The 18,681-nt window shown below is 56.5% G+C and overlaps 2 protein-coding genes across 2 annotated transcripts; both read left to right on the top strand.

Annotated features, from left to right (window-relative positions):
- Window positions 1-8,669: 8,669 nt before the first annotated feature.
- On the top strand, window positions 8,670-10,871 carry LOC123721075. The gene has a single exon (XM_045678374.1). The coding sequence runs from the start codon at window positions 8,670-8,672 to the stop codon at window positions 10,869-10,871; it is 2,202 nt and encodes a 733-aa protein (XP_045534330.1).
- A 4,231-nt stretch (window positions 10,872-15,102) lies between these two features.
- LOC123721074 (spermatogenesis-associated protein 21-like) lies at window positions 15,103-17,235 on the top strand. The gene has a single exon (XM_045678373.1). The coding sequence runs from the start codon at window positions 15,103-15,105 to the stop codon at window positions 17,233-17,235; it is 2,133 nt and encodes a 710-aa protein (XP_045534329.1).
- The last annotated feature ends 1,446 nt before the right edge of the window (window positions 17,236-18,681 follow it).

The following is an 18,681-nucleotide window of genomic DNA, read 5'->3' as shown; positions in this document are numbered from 1 at the left end:
CCTCGCGACGAGTGCTGGTCGCTCCTGCGTTGGCGGCGGCGGCGGCGGCATTATGTGCGTCCGCAGCCAGCGGAGGGCGCAGCCTCGGCTCGGGCAGCAGGCGGTCGCCAATTCCCGCGATCCGGGAGTCTACCATAAATAAGATCTCCTCCCGGGTCATCTGCGGGGGGGCAGCCGCCTGCCGCTTTACCGCCTCCAGCTCCGCCCTCATAGCGGCCAGCTCGGCCTGCAGGTGAGCGACCTCCTGCGACTCAGTGCGGGACCGAAGCGCTCGCACCGCGTCGCCGATGGTCGACACCGCCTCGCGGACGCTGGCGATGTGCTGGCACTTCATCTTGGCCGATTTCTTGGCGACGCTGGCAATTACGTCCAGCGCCGCCTCGACCGTGCCAGCGAGGTCCTCAGCGGAGTGCTCGCCGGACGCCGCCTCTCCCGGACCTTCGGGCATCGCCGCCCTGGCCCGGGCTCGCAGCACCCGGCTCCTCTCCGCGACCTGCGCCGCCAGCTCCGCCTCCGCCTGCAGCTCTATCTCCCGCTCCCGTTGAGCGTTGAGCTCCGCCTTTGCTCGGGCCAGGCCGGCGTACTCCCCCGTTGTTACGGGGCGTCCGCGGCCTCTCTTTCGTGGCGCCGTTGTTTTGGCGCCAGCCGCTCCCTCTTCCGGCGTCAGAGATCTCTTCCGCCAAAATCGGCTGGGTGGGGAGCGCGATCTCGAGCGCATGCCCTCACCCCCGACTGCCTCCAATGAGGCGCAGCTGCCGCTGTCCGAATCGGACAGCTGCCTCCTCTCCAGGACCATGGGCGAGTCGCACCGAGAGAGCGATACCCGCAACTCCCGGACGGCCACACCCGCGGCCCTGTTCCCGCCTTCGACTGCTTCCACATCGTTGTGCGTCTCTTCTATCCTTTGTGCGTTGCCATTGTCGTCGTTGTGTTTTTTGTGTTCTGTATCCATATAGTTCCCACGAGTGTGGGGGAAAGGATACTCCAGACAGGCAGAGCCCCCTATACCCAGACTGGGCGTACATACTGTGGAGGTCCGCCGGTATCCACAGGTTTTAACGACTTCGCTGTCGGGTTTTTAGTGACTGATCCTTGTCTTGGGCCGGCCAATTAAGGCAAGCCCCCTGTCCCGGCGACGCCGCTAGACGTGATCAACTGACACGTCTGACCGGGACAGGTTGCCCGACGTTGTCCCGAAGGACATCCCCCTGAGTGCGGGTTAGCACACCCAGGGGAACCGCCGCGCCGCGGAATACTCCCGCCGAAACTACGTCCGAAGACCGCTGTCCAACAGGACCGACAATGGGGAGAACACCGCTCCCAAGCCGACTAAGCCGGCGACGATGCCGGTCTGCACCAGTTCACCAGTCGACTCTGAAAACAGAGCCAAACCGTGCACTGAGCAGACCCGGCAACTCGCGGGGCGCTCTTAAAAGAGCGCCTCGCCGCGGACCTTGAAGGTCCGCCATCCCACGACCCCTCCATGGGTCAGCTGGCCGGATATTGGTCAGCGGCAGATGACTTCCCTCCCCCCGTAGAGGAAAAGGAACCCATCTGCCGCCGTCCAGGGTGCACCGGACCAACCGCTTCCATTCCCCCAGGACTTGTCCCAGAGCAATCCAAGCGGCGGCCCAACGTGGAGGTTTCCGACCCTAGCACCCCAGGTTAGGTTAGGTTAGGTTAGGTTAGGTTTTTTTTTTTTTTTTTTTTTTTGCAGGTTTGCCGTTCAGGGCACTTCTTGCATGGCAAGAAACTTTAAATTTTCGGGTTGCACTGTCCTGGTTGTTGCAGTTTTCCACTTTAATGGTTCGGCAGAACCTAAATGTTGCTTGTTCTTCTACTATTAAAATTTCCTAAACCTTCCTATTTTTCCTCAAATTTTTCTACAATTTTACTTTAAATTTTGAATTTTGTGTTTACTAATTGTTCTTATTATTTTTGTTTTCTCCAGACTTTTTATTTTAAACAAAATTATTTTATTTCCAGATGTCTCCGGATAGCACACGGACGCAGCGGTGTCAATTCTCCACACTTGTGGGTTTCGAGGCCAACGTGACTGGTGAGTAGTTGCACGTATTTTATTTTTATTTTTATTTGGTCGAGGTATTTCGCATTTTTGAGCGCACGATATGTCTTTATGGGCCATTTTGGTGTGCGCAATCGGGGCTGCGAGGCAGCCAAAGAAAACTGGGCCCACCCCCCTCTGACTCCCTAATATTCTAATGAATATGGGTAGTGAGGGGGGCGGTGCAAATCCGGTTTTAGACCTACTATCATAACCTAGTTCCATCCGGACTTTTGTTTCCAAGGGGCCCCTGAGGCTCAGAGCCGCGCGTTTCACCCAACAGTTGTAGTTTATAACTGGGATTTGTTTCCCACCATCCGCCTTCGATCCACGGGTGCAGAGGGCACCACCGTGAGTATACCGACTGCACCCGCGGCTCGCGCCGAAGGTGGGGACGCCTCCGCTAATTAACCAGCGCTGCTCCGAGCGCTCAGGGATCTCCCCTGCAGCCACCTCGCAACCATTCTCGCCTTCACATTTCTTCTTCAAACTATATGTGCGCCCCTTTTCACCCACCTGGACAACACCGATGCGGGCCCGATATGCAAATTCGCGCATTTTCCGGAGGTTGGGAACGCCGCCCTCCGCACCCCCAGGGTGAGTAGGGACGGCTACTACGGTCCATTCACCAGTTTTTCGGGCGACGGCCGCAGTGCTCATTGTGAGGGTTTGAGGATTCTTAAGAACCCCCAAACCGCCACCGAACACCGCGACCGCCGGCCTTACCAGTTTTGTTCCGGCCGTCCCTCTCTGCACCACCCTAGCGCTGCGGAGGCCGCCGATCCACCTCACCGAACCGTCGTTTAATTTGCCGACATAGCCCGCACCGGTGCTGCCCATCCGGATGAACGTGCTCCCTCCAACACTGTGACGGTCCCGCCGGGCATGTATCACCGACATCGCCACGGCGGGGCCCTCAGCAGTAGGCAATTGTTGCCCGTGCCAGTCTATCCCATCTCTGCCTGATGGGACAGTCGCCGCTGAAGGCATCGTGCCCCGCGCCCCGTAGCCCGGCCAGGTCGCAATTCCTGCAAACCGGGTCCCTTCCGTCTGCACGGGAGGGGCAAACCGCACGTTCGTGCTCCCCCCCGCACAGACCGCAAAGGTCCACGGTTTGTTTGCAGGTCTTGCGGCCGTGGCCGAACCCGAGGCAGCGAGTACACTGCAGCAGCGGCGACTGATCCTCGGCCGTTAGTCCCTGAATGTCTATGAATATGGCCCTCGCCTCTATCATTCTGCGCCACATCTGTGGGGACACCTCCAGGACCGTGTGGGCCTGGTGAGGATTTCTCGCCTTTTTTCTGTATACCTCTTTGACCCTAAAGTGATCAGGGTCCATGTCCGCCCACAACCTTTTGTTCTGGACTTTTAAAGATTCGATGATGTCCGCTTCCGTGTTGTAGGCGAACATGTTCCTTATGACCACTCTAGGGTCTCTCATTGCAGCAGGTTCCGTTCTTAGGTCGCTATTGGTCTTAATTCGACCTTCCATTTTTTCTAGATCCGGCTTATTTCCACAGCTGATAACTATTTTTCCATCCCTTATTTTTCTTACTTTATCTATCTGTATCCCTGCCTTCCGGGCGTCCAGGGCCTGCCTCACTTTGTCAATAACATTTTCGCTGGTGTCCATGTCTATCTTAGAGGATATGATCAGGGCGTGGCTGGGTTGGCCTGACGAGAGGTGGTGGGCCTTAGCTGTTTGGGCCTTTGCCGTTTCGGCATATGTTACGGCCCCGGGGCCTTTGAAGGCCTCTAGGGCCTTTCCGGTCTCCCTTAAGGTTTTTCCGTTCTCTACCACTCTCTCGCCGACCTCCCCAACCCGTGTCCCGACCGTCTCCACTTTCCTGTTTGTTTCCTCTATTTTCTTAATCACGCACTCTGTTATTTTATCAGCGCCCTTTGTTTCCTTGGCGGCCTCTTCCAGTGTTTTATTTGTTTTGTCCACATTGGTTTTTATTACCATGACTGTGTCCATCAACCCTTCCAATTTCTTAACATTTCCACACAGTGCCCTGCCCGGTGGGTATTCATCGAATCTGTTCATTATGTCCTGGTTTATCATCGTCTTAATAGATTCCGTATTTGTGACGAGTTCAGCTAACTTTATTTCTATGTCCTGTCCCCTTTTGCTCCGGGCCAGCTCTTCGATAATTTTATCCTTCTCCTCCATCTTTTCTCTGATCTCTCTTTCTTTTTCAGCCCTCAGCTGCTCCAACTGGAGGTCCAGATTTCGGAGCCGGTCGTCCACCTGGAGGACTACCTGGAACAGCCCGGAGAGGCTGTCCAGGACAGCCTCCTTGATGGACGACTTCAGGTTCCCGGAAAGCTCCAGCTGGGCCTTCGCTGCCATGAACAGCCTGCTGGCCCGGGTCGTGGCACTCTCCGTTAGTTGGGAGGTTGACTGTGGCACAGCTCGTGGCTGTGTTGTGGCGGTTCCTCTGGGTTTCTCCTTGCCATCGTCTTTACGGTCCGCGTGTGCGATGACCACGTTCTTAACGTTTTTTCCCATAGGAGGAGACATGATTCTCTGGTGAGTACAACCCAAAAGTGATTTTAATCTGACCTAACCTATTCGCCACCAAAAGGGGTGGCGGTCAAAAGACTGAATTAAAAATTAAAATTATATAAATACTAAAAATAATAATCGTATTGTCCCAATAAAGGACAGTCGGACAACACAAAAAACAATTATTGATTAATTCAATAGGTCTTTGACCGGTCTATTTTAAAATTTTAAAACTTATGCCTAGTGTGACTATTTAAAATTTTTTTAATTCTATGGTCCCAATAGGGGGACAGTCTTAAGATTAAATTTATATTTAAGTATCCCAATAGGGGACACAGTCTTAGTCTATTTAAATTAACCTTAAATACTAATATAGTTACGACTATTTTCTATTATAATTCTTGGCAAAAGCGCCTGTTGGAAAACAATAGCAACTTATTACTAATATTGCCGACAAGAGTCTGAGTCAATATGTCTATTTTAAACAATAAGGATCGACCTAATTCGTGTCAAGAGTTATTTTTAAAACCTTGTTTTCGACTCAAGTATTGAGTTAAGTATTATAAGTATTAAGTTATAAGTACCAGTATTTATTCACGTGGAATCTATACAAAGTTTTTTTTTAAAAATTTTCAACACTGCTCGTTTGTATTATGTGGATAAGACTATTCGTTAGAATTTTAACTTTAATTTAGTTCGTATAATTTAGTGTTTATAATTATAGTTGAGTTGATTAAAGAGTAAATACTAGTAGAATGGCATGTGACCTAAATCTAAATTAAATTTAAAATTTTTGTTTTACAATTTAAGTTTGACAAATTTTGAGTCTTTTCCACTATATTTTTACACGATGTTTTAATACAATTTTGATTTACAATAATAAAAGTAATTTAAAAAGTATGCAATTTTAGTTAAAGTAAATTTAAAATGATATGAAATAAAAATCTTAATTTTTATTTTTGGTCTTATCCTTATTTTTCAACTAATTACGCCCTATTGTATTGCAGGATGGCCGCCGCCGCGCTCCTTTGTTTCACTAACGACCGCGAGCGAGCGAGCTCTCGGAATACAATAGGCGTATGCAAATGATTATGTAGGTTAAAATGTAAACAACTATTTCTTATTTTATTTAAATTACAATTCCAAAGTTTTAAGATTTGAAAAATCTTTGTTTTCCAACGATTTTTAAAATGTTTAAGTTATTTAAAATATTTAAATATTTAATAAATTTTTTATAAATTTAGTTATTATAGTCGTTTTATTTATTAAATATTTATTTTATCAAATACTAATACACTTGATTTTGTCAGTCCTTTTAGTGTAATTCCAATAATAACAGTAATAACAGTTATCACGTCTAATACAAAGGTCAATGAACCTTGTCAAACTACTGCTTCACGTCTAGGGCAATGACCCCGGACCGTTATCTTAATCCTATTGGCGGCGGGCAACAACTCCGCCAACCGTTAAACTTATACTAACTTATAACTAATATTGTCGGGAAAAGCCCGGGTCAATATGTTGATTCTGACTTTTTCCGACTTGACCAGTTTTACAAATCTTATCTTAATTTATTTATTTTATAATTTAGAAACACGTTTAGACAATTTCGTTAACTTATTTTTCTGATATAATTTACGTTACTTTAATTAAATTGCCAAATTTATAATTTTTACATCAATTAATGCAATTTTTAAGACTCTAATAATTACTATTTACTAAAATTTTTACACTTTAATATTATACACTTTTATTCTAGTCCTTTATATTACAATTTCAACACATTAATACAACTACTGAATATTACTAACTAATTCAGTCATCAAGTCGGTTTAATAATTGTCTAGTTTATAATTTATCTGCAGCGCGAGTGTGCAGTTACGTCACAAGCTCCGCCTTCCACGGCCAGCGAGGTGCGGTGAGGTGCGGGCGGCGGAGGAGGAGGGGGAGCGCGGCTGCAGGTGCGCGCTATGACGTCACTTGTTTACGAGATTTGTAATAACTTTATAATAACTTAACCGGATTTAACCAGTTATTTTTCCAAATGTTTCCAAAAATTTTCTTAATTTTACACAAAATGTTTATTAAAAATAGCTTTATTGTACGCTTCACTCTTACTTTATTACTTAAATTTTGAATTTTTATTTTACAATTTTAACACTTTTTTAAAACTTGTTTTTCTCAAAAACTGCACACGGGAAAAATCCAAGCAGGGTGTCTTTTTGTTCGTCTTTAAATGCACTATCTAACTATAATTTAAAATATATATGTCCTCGCTTTAAATCGAGAGTTATGATTTTTTAAAGTTTATGCACTTTTTGTCAATTTTTAAAATGTTTATAACTTTTTAACCACTGACCTGATTTTCCTTTTGAAAATTGGTACCTGCTCGGTTTTTGAAGGGCTATCCAATGATGTAAGTCACGTCCTTCTAGCACGTCTGGAACCAGGTCCACGTTGTCACGCTGTTTTGGTTTTTCCCCATTTTCTCGAGATTTTCTTACGGGAAAAATTCGGGAGACAACTCGAGGTCCTAGTTCTCGTCGAGACCTTTATAATGATGTGATAAAAACTATATGTTGTCGCATTGAATTTCGCAGCGGGAATTTTTAAAGTTTTAAAATTTGCAAATTTGGTGGTTTTCCACCAATAACTCCCTGGTTTTCCAACCTATAACTGCGATTTTCACACCGTTGTGTTCGTGGTAATTTTCCCTATCTCACGATATGTCGCACTAGTAACTTCACCCGACTTTTACCACCACTTTGATTTTTCGAGCGTTTTTGGCTTGCGGAGCACTTTTTTCACACTTTGCGCGCTACGCGTCGTCAAGGCGGGCGGGACGTGACTAGGGGTTAGGTTAGGTTAGGTTAGGTTAGGTTGGGGCTCTCTCGTTCCGTCTGGTGCAGGTACTCTCGGGACATGGTTGTTTCGGGGCGTATCTGTGCCGGATTGCGCGGCGAGAGCCCAGTGCGAGGTGCCATGAGTGCGGCCACGCTGAGGACTCGGCCCAGCACACCCTGGAGTCGTGTGTGCACTGGTCGGCCCAGCGCGCCGCACTCGTGGCAGAAATTGGGACGGACCTCTCGCTGCCCGCTGTCGTCAACGCGATGGTGAGTAGCGAGAGCTCCTGGAACGCTGTCGCCTCCTTCTGCGAGGAGGTGATGGCGCTGAAGGAGGCGGCGGAACGACGGCGGGAGGAGGACGCAGCTGCGGACCCTCTTCGCCGTCGACGCGATGGGCGCAGGCGGCAGGCGCATACCCGCCGTCTGCCTCCCTAATGGAAGAGCTCCGGGCGATGGACGGCCTATTGCCCTATCGCCCGCCAAACCTTCAGGTGTAAGGCGCTCCCTAGCATTGGGTGCGCCTTTAAGACGTGTGTTGTGGGGACTCCCTACATCCTTGTCCCCACAAGAGGAGAGTCCGAGTGGACAACGCCGGCTGGGTCGCGGAAGATTGCGCAAGTGTTCCCGTGACCCAGCCACAAGGCGGAATGGAGGGCCCGAGGGGTTTTAGTGGGTATGGCCGAACGACTTTAGGCGAGTCCCACACTCCCTGCGCCACTGCACATACAGGCCCGGCGCAGGGGTGCGTAACTGCATTTCCCCTCGTACAAAAAAAAAAAAAAAAAAGGTTAGGTTAGGTTAGGTTAGGTTGGGGTGCGGTGGCCGGTGACCTCCTCGTGGTGCACCCTGGAAACTCCCCACCTTATGTGGGGAGGCTAACAACTGGCCGGGAGGGAGATAGGGTCTGCGGGGCTAAACCGGACAGGGCTACCCATACCGGGAAGGCCCGCGGACACTATGGGGCTCTTGCCGGGTCCTGCGTTTAGCGCAGGCCCTGGACGGGGTCCAAGCACGCCCACTGGGCGGTGCTGGGCGCGACGTGCACCGAGGTGCCGCCGCGCGGAGTGGAGGGGTGTTTTCCCGCGGGGCTATGCCGGACAGGGCCTCCCATACCGGACAGGCCCGCGGGGAACACCAGTGGACCCTTAGGGGTCGTAGGATGGCGGCCTTGTAGGCCGCGCGTCATGGGGACCACACCCCGTATTAAAGGCGGTTTCCGGTGTCCGACAACACTGGAAAACGGTATGAAATGGCAACCTTAAAAACAGATATACCCCAGGAGGGTACCTCCGGCATTGCCGGAGGAGAATCCCTCCCCGCGGCCTCGGCCGCGGGCTGCCCCTCGTATTCTGGGGGGGGCAAAGAGTGCTATGGATACACGACGACCTTGGAAACGGAAATGGATATTGAAGCAAGCGGAAAGAACATAGATTTAAGTGAGGAAGTTAGCGGAGACTCGAGCACACCGACGCAGAGTGGGAGCGGTCAGTGGCTAGAGTCTCTCGTAGATACCGGGCGCACGCTGAGGGTCATGCTGACGCGCTGCGACTCGTTTGGATTGGACAGGGGCGCTACGGCGTCCAATACCGATTTCGACTCGGACTCTTCGGCCGCCAGCTACATGTCGGTCGTGTCCGGAGAGTCCAACAGAAGGGCCTACCTCAAAAGAGGAAGGGGCCCTTCTGACCCGGAGGAGACAAATGGTGCTGCTCCCGCTAAGGGGGCGGCCCATAAATCAAAACGAGGACGGGGCCGGCCCCTCAATACGAAGTCAGCCGAGGACGAGGTGGCCGCAGCGCTGCGCACAGCGAGAGAGGCAAGGGCCTCCATAACATCCGGCCCGGCTCACCTCTCGCTGGTGGAAACCGAGGAGGACCAGACGAGTGTTGCCCTCAACAAATGCGTTGAGGCATCACTCAAAACGATACTGGACGTGGCAACCAAGTCCACCAACATAAAGGGGACACTGGTGAAAGCGCTGAAGGAGGCGGCGGCAAACATCAAGGCCGCCGTCTCTCAGCTAAGAGAGCGGACGATGTCGGAGGAGGTGTCGCGGCTGGAAGCAGCAAACGCGCGCCTCCAAAGAGACATGGAGGAGCTAAGGCGCGAACTCAAAGACATAGACAAGCGCCGACCTGCCCAGCCTGGCGAAGCAGATATCCGGCAGCTGCTGGATGAAGTATCGCGTGCCAACGTGGAAAAGTTTGGCACCATACTAAACGCCAGGCTGGCAGGACTAGAGGATCGTCTCCTCCCCGAACCGCGGCGCCGGCCCCCGCTGGCGGCGGACAGGAGAGAGGAAGATGTCGCCGCCCCCGCTTCGCTCCATAAGGCGAAAAAGGGGGCGACCAAAGAGCCCCTGCCCACAACATCGGGCACCGGGGCCCAGGATCGGGCGACAACTTCGGCGGCGGCCCCAGGCGAGGCTCCGCCCAAAAACAAAAAGAAAAAGAAGAAGAAGAAGCAGCCGAGCCTGGCCGCTAAAGAGGCCGCACAGGCAAGGGACAAGTCTGCCCCTACGCCCGCCGAAGCCCCGTGGACTACGGTAGTGTCCCGCGGGGCTAAGAAAGCGGCCAAGAAGGCGTCCAAGGGGCCGGACAAGACTCGCCCCCCCGAAAGACCGAAGGTCAAACTACGGGCCCCAAAGACCGCGGCGGTCACCCTCACTCTCGCTCCGGGAGCAGAAGAGAGTGGCACTACGTATGCCACGGTCTTGGCCGAGGCGAAGAGCCGCATTAACCTCGCGGAACTTGGCATCGCCGACGTCAAGTTCCGCAGGGCGGCCACGGGCGCCCGAATGTTGGAGGTGGGGGGCGATGCAGCCCCGGAAAAGGCCGACTCTCTGGCCGCTAAACTCAGGGAGGTGCTCGGCCCGGAGAAGGTCAGGATCGGCCGGCCGGTGAAATGCGCAGAAGTGCGCATCACTGGCCTCGACGACTCTGTCACCGCGGCCGAGGTCGTGGAGTCAATGGCCAGAGAGGGAGGCTGCGCGGCCGACTCTATAAGGTCGGGCAAGCTCGCCTTCGGCCCGAGGGGGGATGGCTCCCTCTGGCTGAGCGTGCCGGTGGCGGCCGCCAAAAAGGTGACCGACGCTGGTCGCGTGAGGGTCGGCTGGACCTCGGCCAGGGTGGTGCTGCTCGCCCCGCGGCCGACGCGGTGCTTCCGCTGCCTCGAGACGGGGCACATGGGTGCCAAGTGCCAGTGTGAGGTGGACCGCAGCAAGTTGTGTTTCCGCTGCGGAAAGCCGGATCACCGGGCGCGAGACTGTTCGGCAGACCCGAACTGCCCCGTCTGTGAGGCGGCGGGCAAACCGGCGGGCCACTCGATCGGCGGCGACGGCTGCGTCACCGCCGGACAGAAGTCGGCGCGCAAAGAGAGAGGTGCGCCTAAGCGATGGCCTCGGCGCAAGGCCAAGAAGGTCGGAGTGGAGCGGATGGACACCAGTTCGTAAATGGACACCATCCGACTCCTACAATGTAACATCAACCACTGCGCCCGAGCACAGGACCTGCTGGCCCAAACCATGGCGCAGTGGTTGATAAATGTAGTGGTGGTTGCCGACCCGTACGTCATCCCCTCTCGGGACGACTGGGCGGGTGATGTCGGCAACCTGGTGGCCATCTCCGCTCCGGCTCGCGGCGGCTCCCCCCCTCTCCGGAAGGTAGCGAGAGGCACGGGAAGCGTGCTCGTGGTCGTCGGGGGAGTGGCCATAGTGGGGGTATACTTCCCACCCAGCTGGCCCCTCGCCGACTTCGAACGCGCCCTCGCAGAGGTGCAGGCGCTTACGGCGCGGGTCTCCCACCTCCCCGTGATCGTCGCGGGGGACTTCAACGCCAAATCAACGGCTTGGGGATCTCCCGCGACGAACCCGAGGGGGGAAGAGCTGGAGGACTGGGCGGCCGCGTCGGGGCTGATGCTCCTCAATAGAGGAAGGGAACTGACCTGCGTGCGCCAACAGGGGGGGTCCATCGTGGACCTCTCCTTCGCATCCCCGGCCTTGGTGCCCAAAATCTGTGGATGGAAGGTCGAGGTGGGTGTGGAGACGTTGTCGGATCATCGTTATATTCGATTCGACCTCTCCACTTCCGCCTCGGCCACGACAAACTCGCCACGCACCACGGCCGGGGATGGCCCGCGCTGGGTGCTAGGGCGCCTGGATCGAGAGATGGCAAAGGAGGCGGCCATAGTCGCAAGCTGGACAGCCGACTCTGATCCCGTCGATTCCGCCGAGAACGTGGACGCGGAAGCGGACCGGCTGGGCGAGTTGCTGGCCAACGTCTGCGACTCGTCTATGCCGAGGGCCCAACCGTTTCGTCCGCGCCGGCGAGTGTACTGGTGGCGCCCAGAGCTGCGCGAGTTACGACGGGCGTGTGTGGCGTCGCGCCGCCGGTACACTCGCTGCCGAAGGCGTCGAGTCCGGGATCAGAGTATGGAGGAGGAGCTGTACCAGGCGTACAGAGCCGACTGCCTCGCTCTCCAGGTCGCCATTGCGAAGGCCAAGCAGGGAGCGTGGGAGGAGTGGCTCCAAACGCTGGAGGAGGACCCGTGGGGCAGACCGTACCGAGCAGTGCGGAAGAAGCTTCGACCATGGGCTCCACCCATAACAACTACCATGGAGCCACAGTTGGCGGAGGATGTGGTCGGGGCTCTCTTTCCGCACCGGGTAGGGTCTGCCTTGCCGGCGGAGGAGGAAGGAGAGGCGGTCAACGATGAGGTGGAGCCGGTGTCCGAGCAAGAGGTGATGGACGCCGCCGTAAAGCTCCGCCTCAAGAAGACCGCCCCCGGGATGGACGGTGTGCCTGGTCGGGTACTATACCTGGCGCTTCCCGAGCTCGGGGGGCGGATTATGGCCCTTTTCACCAAATGCCTGGAGAAGGGCCGGTTCCCCAGCTCGTGGAAGGAAGGTAGGCTCGTCCTTCTAAAGAAGGATGACCGCCCGCCCGACCAGGCATCGGCGTATCGGCCGATTGTGTTGCTCGGCGAGCCGAGTAAACTCTTCGAGCGCGTGCTCGTTGCTCGTCTCGCCGAGCACATAAATCTGAGCGACGCGCAGTTCGGATTCCGCTGTGGCCGGTCGACCATCGACGCGGTGTCCCGACTCAAGGGCCTAGCCGAGGAAGTAGTCGCACAGGGCGGCGTGTTGGTGGCTGTGTCGTTGGATATTTCAAACGCCTTCAACACGCTGCCCTGGACGGCGGTGATGGAAGCACTGCAGCACTTCCGTGTTCCGGGCCACCTGCAAAGGCTGATCCGGGACTATTTTATCGGAAGGGCTGTGGTGTACCCCACGAGAGACGGCTGGGCCCGACGGGCCATGTCGTGCGGTGTTCCACAGGGATCGGTCTTAGGACCGTTCCTGTGGAACATCGGTTACGACTGGGTGCTGCGCGGTGACATGTTGCGGGGGGTCGGCCTGATATGCTACGCCGACGACACCCTCGTGACTGCTCGTGGCAGCACACACCGCGAGGCGATGGTTCTCGCCACAGCGGGGGTCGCCCAGGTGGTCCACCGAATTCGGAGGCTGGGGCTCGAGGTGGCGCTCAACAAGTCTGAGGCCCTGGCATTCCATGGGCATCGACGTGGGCCGCCTCGAGGCTCCCAAATAACGGTGGCCGGGACACCCATCACCATCGCAGGTACCATGAAGTACCTAGGACTCATCCTCGATGGTCGATGGGCCTTCCGGGAGCACTTCCGGCGCTTGGCTCCAAAACTGGTAGCCGCCGCTGGTGCTCTCGGAAGGGTCCTTCCAAACCTGGGCGGCCCTGGAGGGACATGCCGCCGCCTCTATATGGGGGTGGTGAGGTCGATGGCGCTGTACGGGGCGCCCATATGGTCGGAATCCCTCAGCGCCCGTAACCGCATCCTGCTGCGACGTCCGCAGCGGGTGATGGCGCTGAGAGTGGCTCGGGCGTACCGTACGGCGTCATACGAGGCGACGTGCCTGATCGCCGGTAGCCCGCCGTGGGCGCTCGAGGCCGAGGTCCTCGCGGCGGTCTATCGGCGAGTGAAGGAGAGTGACCTCCGCCCGCATCCGTCGGAGGTCAAGCAGTGGAGGGAGGAGGCTCGCGACGACCTCTTCCGGAGGTGGGCGGAGGAGCTGGAGTCCCCGGGACCGAGCCGGCAGTTGGTGGCGGCGATCCGACCCGTCCTGCGGGAGTGGGTAGAGTGCCGCCACAGGGCCCCCAACTACCACCTCACTCAGATGCTCACCGGGCACGGATGCTTCGGGGCATATCTGTGTGGGGTGGTGAAAAGGGAGCCCACCGCGGACTGCCACCACTGCGGCACCGGAGAGGTGGACACGGCGCAACACACGCGCGAGGCATGCCCAGCATGGGCGGAGCAGCGCGTCGCCGTGTCCTCGGTCCTTGGGACGGACCTCTCCCTGCCTGTCATGGCAGCTGCTATGGCAGACAGGGAGGAGGTATGGAAGGCGGTCTCCTCTTTCAGCGTCGAGGTTATGACGCTGAAAGAAGCGGCGGAGCGGGCGCGGGAAGACGCCGTCGACTCGCTCCCGATCCGCCGCAGGAGACCGGGGCGGCGCCGTCGGGCGCACCTTGTGGCGCTAGACAGGGCGCCGCCGTGAGGGACCCGCGGGCGGCGAATCGGGGTTCGCCGCCTGCCTCGCAAGGGTCCCGTGCTGTAGGACTCCCCACGTGTTCCGGGGAGTCCTCGGCGAAGGTCGACGGCGCCTTCTGCTGAAGGCGTCGTCGCGGAAGCAGGGCCCGCCGCATCTCCACGTGGCGGGCAATCCGCAGACGGGGCCGTGGTGGTGTGCTATTGCGTTCCCACGGCCCCATCACAAGCGGAGAAGGTGGAACACCGTTGGGTTTTGGTGAGTATACCCGGCGCCCCTATTGGCGCCGGGGGAGCCTCACATAACCACCCGCCCCCCCGAAGGGCGGGCGGTATGCTTAACACATTTCCCAACTGCGTTAGAGGGCAGTCAGGTTTTAGTGGGTATTCCGGTCACCTTCTGTGGCCGGCGAGTCCCACACTCCCTACGCCATTGCACAGCCCGGCGTAGGCGTGCGTAAACGCATTTCCTGACTATAAAAAAAAAAAAAAAAAAAAAAAGGTTAATCGCGCGCCGGTTGCCGTACCGTGTGCATCGCTTCCGTGTCGCTCCGCATTTAAAATTCGATAAATGTGGTAAAAAGTGAGGTGATATACCAGTGTTATACATCGGGAGATGCGCCTCGGCGAGACGCATCTAGTGATATATAATACATAGTGGGCAGAGACCAAAATAGTTAAGTTTTTAGTGTTTTAGTGTTTTAACGGTTATTTCGGGCGTGGCACTTTTTCGTCAAAGTCTAAAAGTGCTTCGATCTCGACGTGTGATATATCGGGAGATGCGTCTCAGTGAGACAAATCGACCGATATAGTTTTTAGTGTGGATAGAGACCAAATTAGTTAAGTTTTTAGTGTTTAAGTGTTGTAACGGTCGTTTTGGGCGTGGCACTTTTACGACAAATTCCAAAAAGTGTTCCGATTTCGACGTGTGATATACCGGGAGATGCGTCTCAGCGAGACAAATCGACCGGTATAGTTTTAAGGGTGGACAGAGACCAAATTAGTTTAGTTTTATTAGTGATTAAGTTTGTTTTTAGTGTTGTAGAACTTATGAATAGTCTGCAAACGCTATGAACAACAATAGCAAAGTGACTTACGACATGGGGGAGGACACCTCCATGTCGGACTACACGTGCTCAGAGGACGAGGGCGCCTCCGGGCGCCGGCTGGGAGCCGCGGGCGCCGCGTGCAGCGAGGACGCCGCAAGGCCAAACAAGGGAGGTAAGCCGCGGTCAGCGGGCTTGACATTAAAGTACCGAACGGGAACGACCCATAAACGGCCGTTGGCCGCTACATCCGCAGATGAGGACGCCCCGGCCGTGGCGCATAAAGTGGCCTCCTCTTCGACGAGGGGCCGCGTTAGGCGCCCGGTAGGGGTTTACAGCTTCCTCAAGGAAGCTAAAGACTACGTAGCTGATGGGGGGGATAGTGAGGGGGAGGACCCCGACCCAACTTACCGTCCATCCGGGAGGAAGACGAGCCCCGTAGTGGCTTCAGCAAAAGCCTCTGACGACGGGACCCCCGACGCCCTATCCAGGGGCACGGTCGAGGCCCTCGCCGAGGAGGCTCTCAAAAGCGTGGAGAAAATAAAGGAAGAAATCAAGAAGAGTAGCCACCTAAAGGGTACCGTGTGGGGCCAAATTAACCGGGCCACTAAATGCGTTGTTGAAGCGGTTGAGGGCCTCCGCGATATAACGCCAGATGAAGAGCAGCGCAGGCTCCGCGCGGACAATGCTCGCCTTTCAAGGGAGCTGGATATTGTCCGCAACGAGCTGCGTGCCTTCAAGCAGGCGTACGTGGAGTCGCAGCGGAAGTCCGCTGCAGCCCCGAAAGAGGCCACAGGGCCACAGCAGCCCAACTTTGAGGAGGTGCTAAGATATGCTATGGAGGAAATGAAGGGGCAACTCCTGCAGTCGGTAGGCGGGATGATCAATGCCCGCCTACAAGACCTGGAGATGCGCCTTCCTCCGGAGCCCGTCATGAGGCCCCCCCTGCGTGCCGACCAACGGCAGCCGCCGCCGCCCCGTCACAAGTCCCGGTCGGGGATCGTGGAGGGCGCCATGGAGGTGGATGGGGAAGCCCAGCCATCCCCGGCGCCCACACCTAGGGCGGTAAAGAAGGCACCGAAGAAGGGCGCTGCAAAGCGGCCGACTGCCCCCCCGCCACCTCCTCCCTCCAAGGGAAAACAGGGGGCAGGACAGGCAGACGCGACCCCTCCCCCCCCAACCGCTGGAACAAGTGGAGAGGGGGAAGCCCAGTCGGGGACTGTGGGCAACTCCTGGTCCGAGGTTGTCCGGCGGAAGAAGAGGGGAAATGCCGCTGTCGCTGCTTATTCCCCCCCCTCAGCCGGAACAACCCGGCAGATCGCCCCGGCCCCACCAAAGGCCGTTAAAATCGTGGCCCCAAAAACCGCGGCCATAGTGGTGACCCTCAAGAAAGGGGCCACCATGACCAATGCGGAAGGGGCCACGACTGACGCGAAGTACACCGAGGTCCTGGCAAAGGCCAGGTCCTCGATATCCCTGAGGGAATTCGGTTTGGAGTCGGTCAAGATCCGAACGAGCATGACCGGCTCCAAACTGATGGAGGTCGGGGGGACCTCCCCCGAGGAAACTGCTGACCGCCTTGCCGCCGCCCTGGTGGAGGCAGTAGGCAGCTGGGCGGACATCACCCGCCCAACCAAAATGGCCGTCCTCAGGATCACCGGTCTGGATGACACGGTGACCACTGAGGAAGTGGCGGCCCAACTGGCATCGGTCGGCGGGTGTCCCCCCACCTCCATGAAAGTAGGCAATATCAGGCCGAGTTTCTGGGGCGGAGGCTCCGCCCTGGTCAAGTGCCCAGCGACTGCCGCTAAGGCAGTCGTGAAGGCGGGACGAGTGGCCATCGGATGGACGATGGCCACCGTCAAAGCAGTGGAGGCCCAGCCATTGCGTTGCTATAAATGCATGATGCTGGGCCACACTCGCGCTCTATGCCCAGCGGAGACAGAGAACGGGCGTCTCTGCTTCCGCTGCGGCAGTGAAGGACACAAGTCGGCAGAGTGCGAGGCCCCCTGCAAATGCACCGTGTGTGCAACGACGGGGCGCCCACACTCACATGTGATGGGGGGTGCCAAGTGCACACCCCCGTCGGTGAAGGGCAAAGCCCCGTCGTCGAGCAGAGTGCCTCGCACTCAGCCCCAACCGCACGGCAGCCGTATGGCTGAGGAGGAAGAAATGCAGGTATCTTAATGCCAAGACACCTGCATTTCGACCTACTACAGACGAACACCAACCACTCTGCCAGGGCACAGGACTTGCTCATGCAGTGCCTGGCAGAGTGGAGAATTGCTGTTGCGGTCGTGGCTGAACCCTACTTTGTCCCCCCCCAACCCAGTTGGTTCGGGGACACAGAGGGATCAGTCGCCATTGTGGCGCCGCCTTCGAGCCCGCGACCCCTCTCCCTCAGGGAGCGAGGAGCGGGCTACGTGGCGGTGAACTGGGGAGAAGTAGTACTCATAGGAGTCTACTTCTCCCCAAACAGGAACCTCCGACAATTCGAGAGGTTCCTGGATGGCCTGGAGCCGGTTGTGCACCGAGCATCACCGGCCCAGGTCATCGTGATGGGGGACCTCAACGCTAAGTGCGCAGCGTGGGGGTCCTCCATCACTGACCTGAAAGGGGCGCTTCTCCGGGACTGGGCCGTCATGATCGGCTTAGTTCCGGAGAACCAAGGCAACGCCAACACGTGCGTGCGCCGACAAGGGGGATCAGTCGTGGACGTCACATTCGCGACCCCCGGCATCGGTGCACGCATATCGTGTTGGCGTGTCCTCGAGGAGGTGGAGACCCTGTCCGATCATTTGTACATCCGGTTCAGGGTCTCCATCGCGCCCCAGGGGTCACAGGCCCGGACGGCAGCGGCAGGACGACGAGGCGTTGAGGGCTTCCCAAAGTGGCAGCTCTCACGCCTCGACCCTGACCTGGCGGAAGAAGCCGCCATCGTCCGGGCATGGGCGGAGGAACCCCCCCAAACGGTGGGGGTCGACGAGAGGGCGGCGAGATTTCGTCGAGATCTGACCGCCGTCTGCAACGCCGGAATGCCCAGGGCGCGACGTGGCTTCGCGCCCCGGGAAGGCGTGTACTGGTGGACGCAGGACCTAGCCGCCCTGCGCTCCGCCAGTAACGCAGCCCGACGTGCATTCACCCGGTGCCGCAGACGGCGGAACCGAACAGAGGAGGAGCTAGAACGCCTTCACGCCGAGCTGAGCTCGGCAAAGAAGGCGTTCTCCAGCGCGATCAAGGCCGCCAAGGACTCTGCCTATGCGGAGTTCTTGGCGACCTTAGACGCAGACCCGTGGGGGCGCCCATACCGCATGGTGCGGGCGAAGCTGAAGGTGGCGCCCCCCACGGAAACGATGGAGCCGGCGGTCCTTAGCGCGGTGGTCGAAGGGCTGTTCCCGGATAGCCCTTCTTTTGTACCACCGCGCATGACAAGAGACATGCCGGCGGACGACGACGAACCGCTGAACCGGTCCGCCGCCCTCGCCCCACCCCCGATAACGAAGGAGGAAATGGCCAGGGCGGCGGGCCGGCTCAGGGGGACCCGCAAGGCCCCGGGGCCAGACGGAGTGCCTGGAAAGGTCCTGCACATTGCGCTGGAACACCTCGGGGAACGCCTCCGCAGACTGTTTAACG

The sequence above is a fragment of the Papilio machaon genome, chromosome 6 (assembly GCF_912999745.1).
Source record: "Papilio machaon chromosome 6, ilPapMach1.1, whole genome shotgun sequence".
In the NCBI taxonomy this organism is placed as follows: domain Eukaryota; kingdom Metazoa; phylum Arthropoda; class Insecta; order Lepidoptera; family Papilionidae; genus Papilio; species Papilio machaon.
The sequence above is the reverse complement of the archived record's forward strand: the minus strand, read 5'-3'. Positions and strand labels throughout refer to the sequence as shown.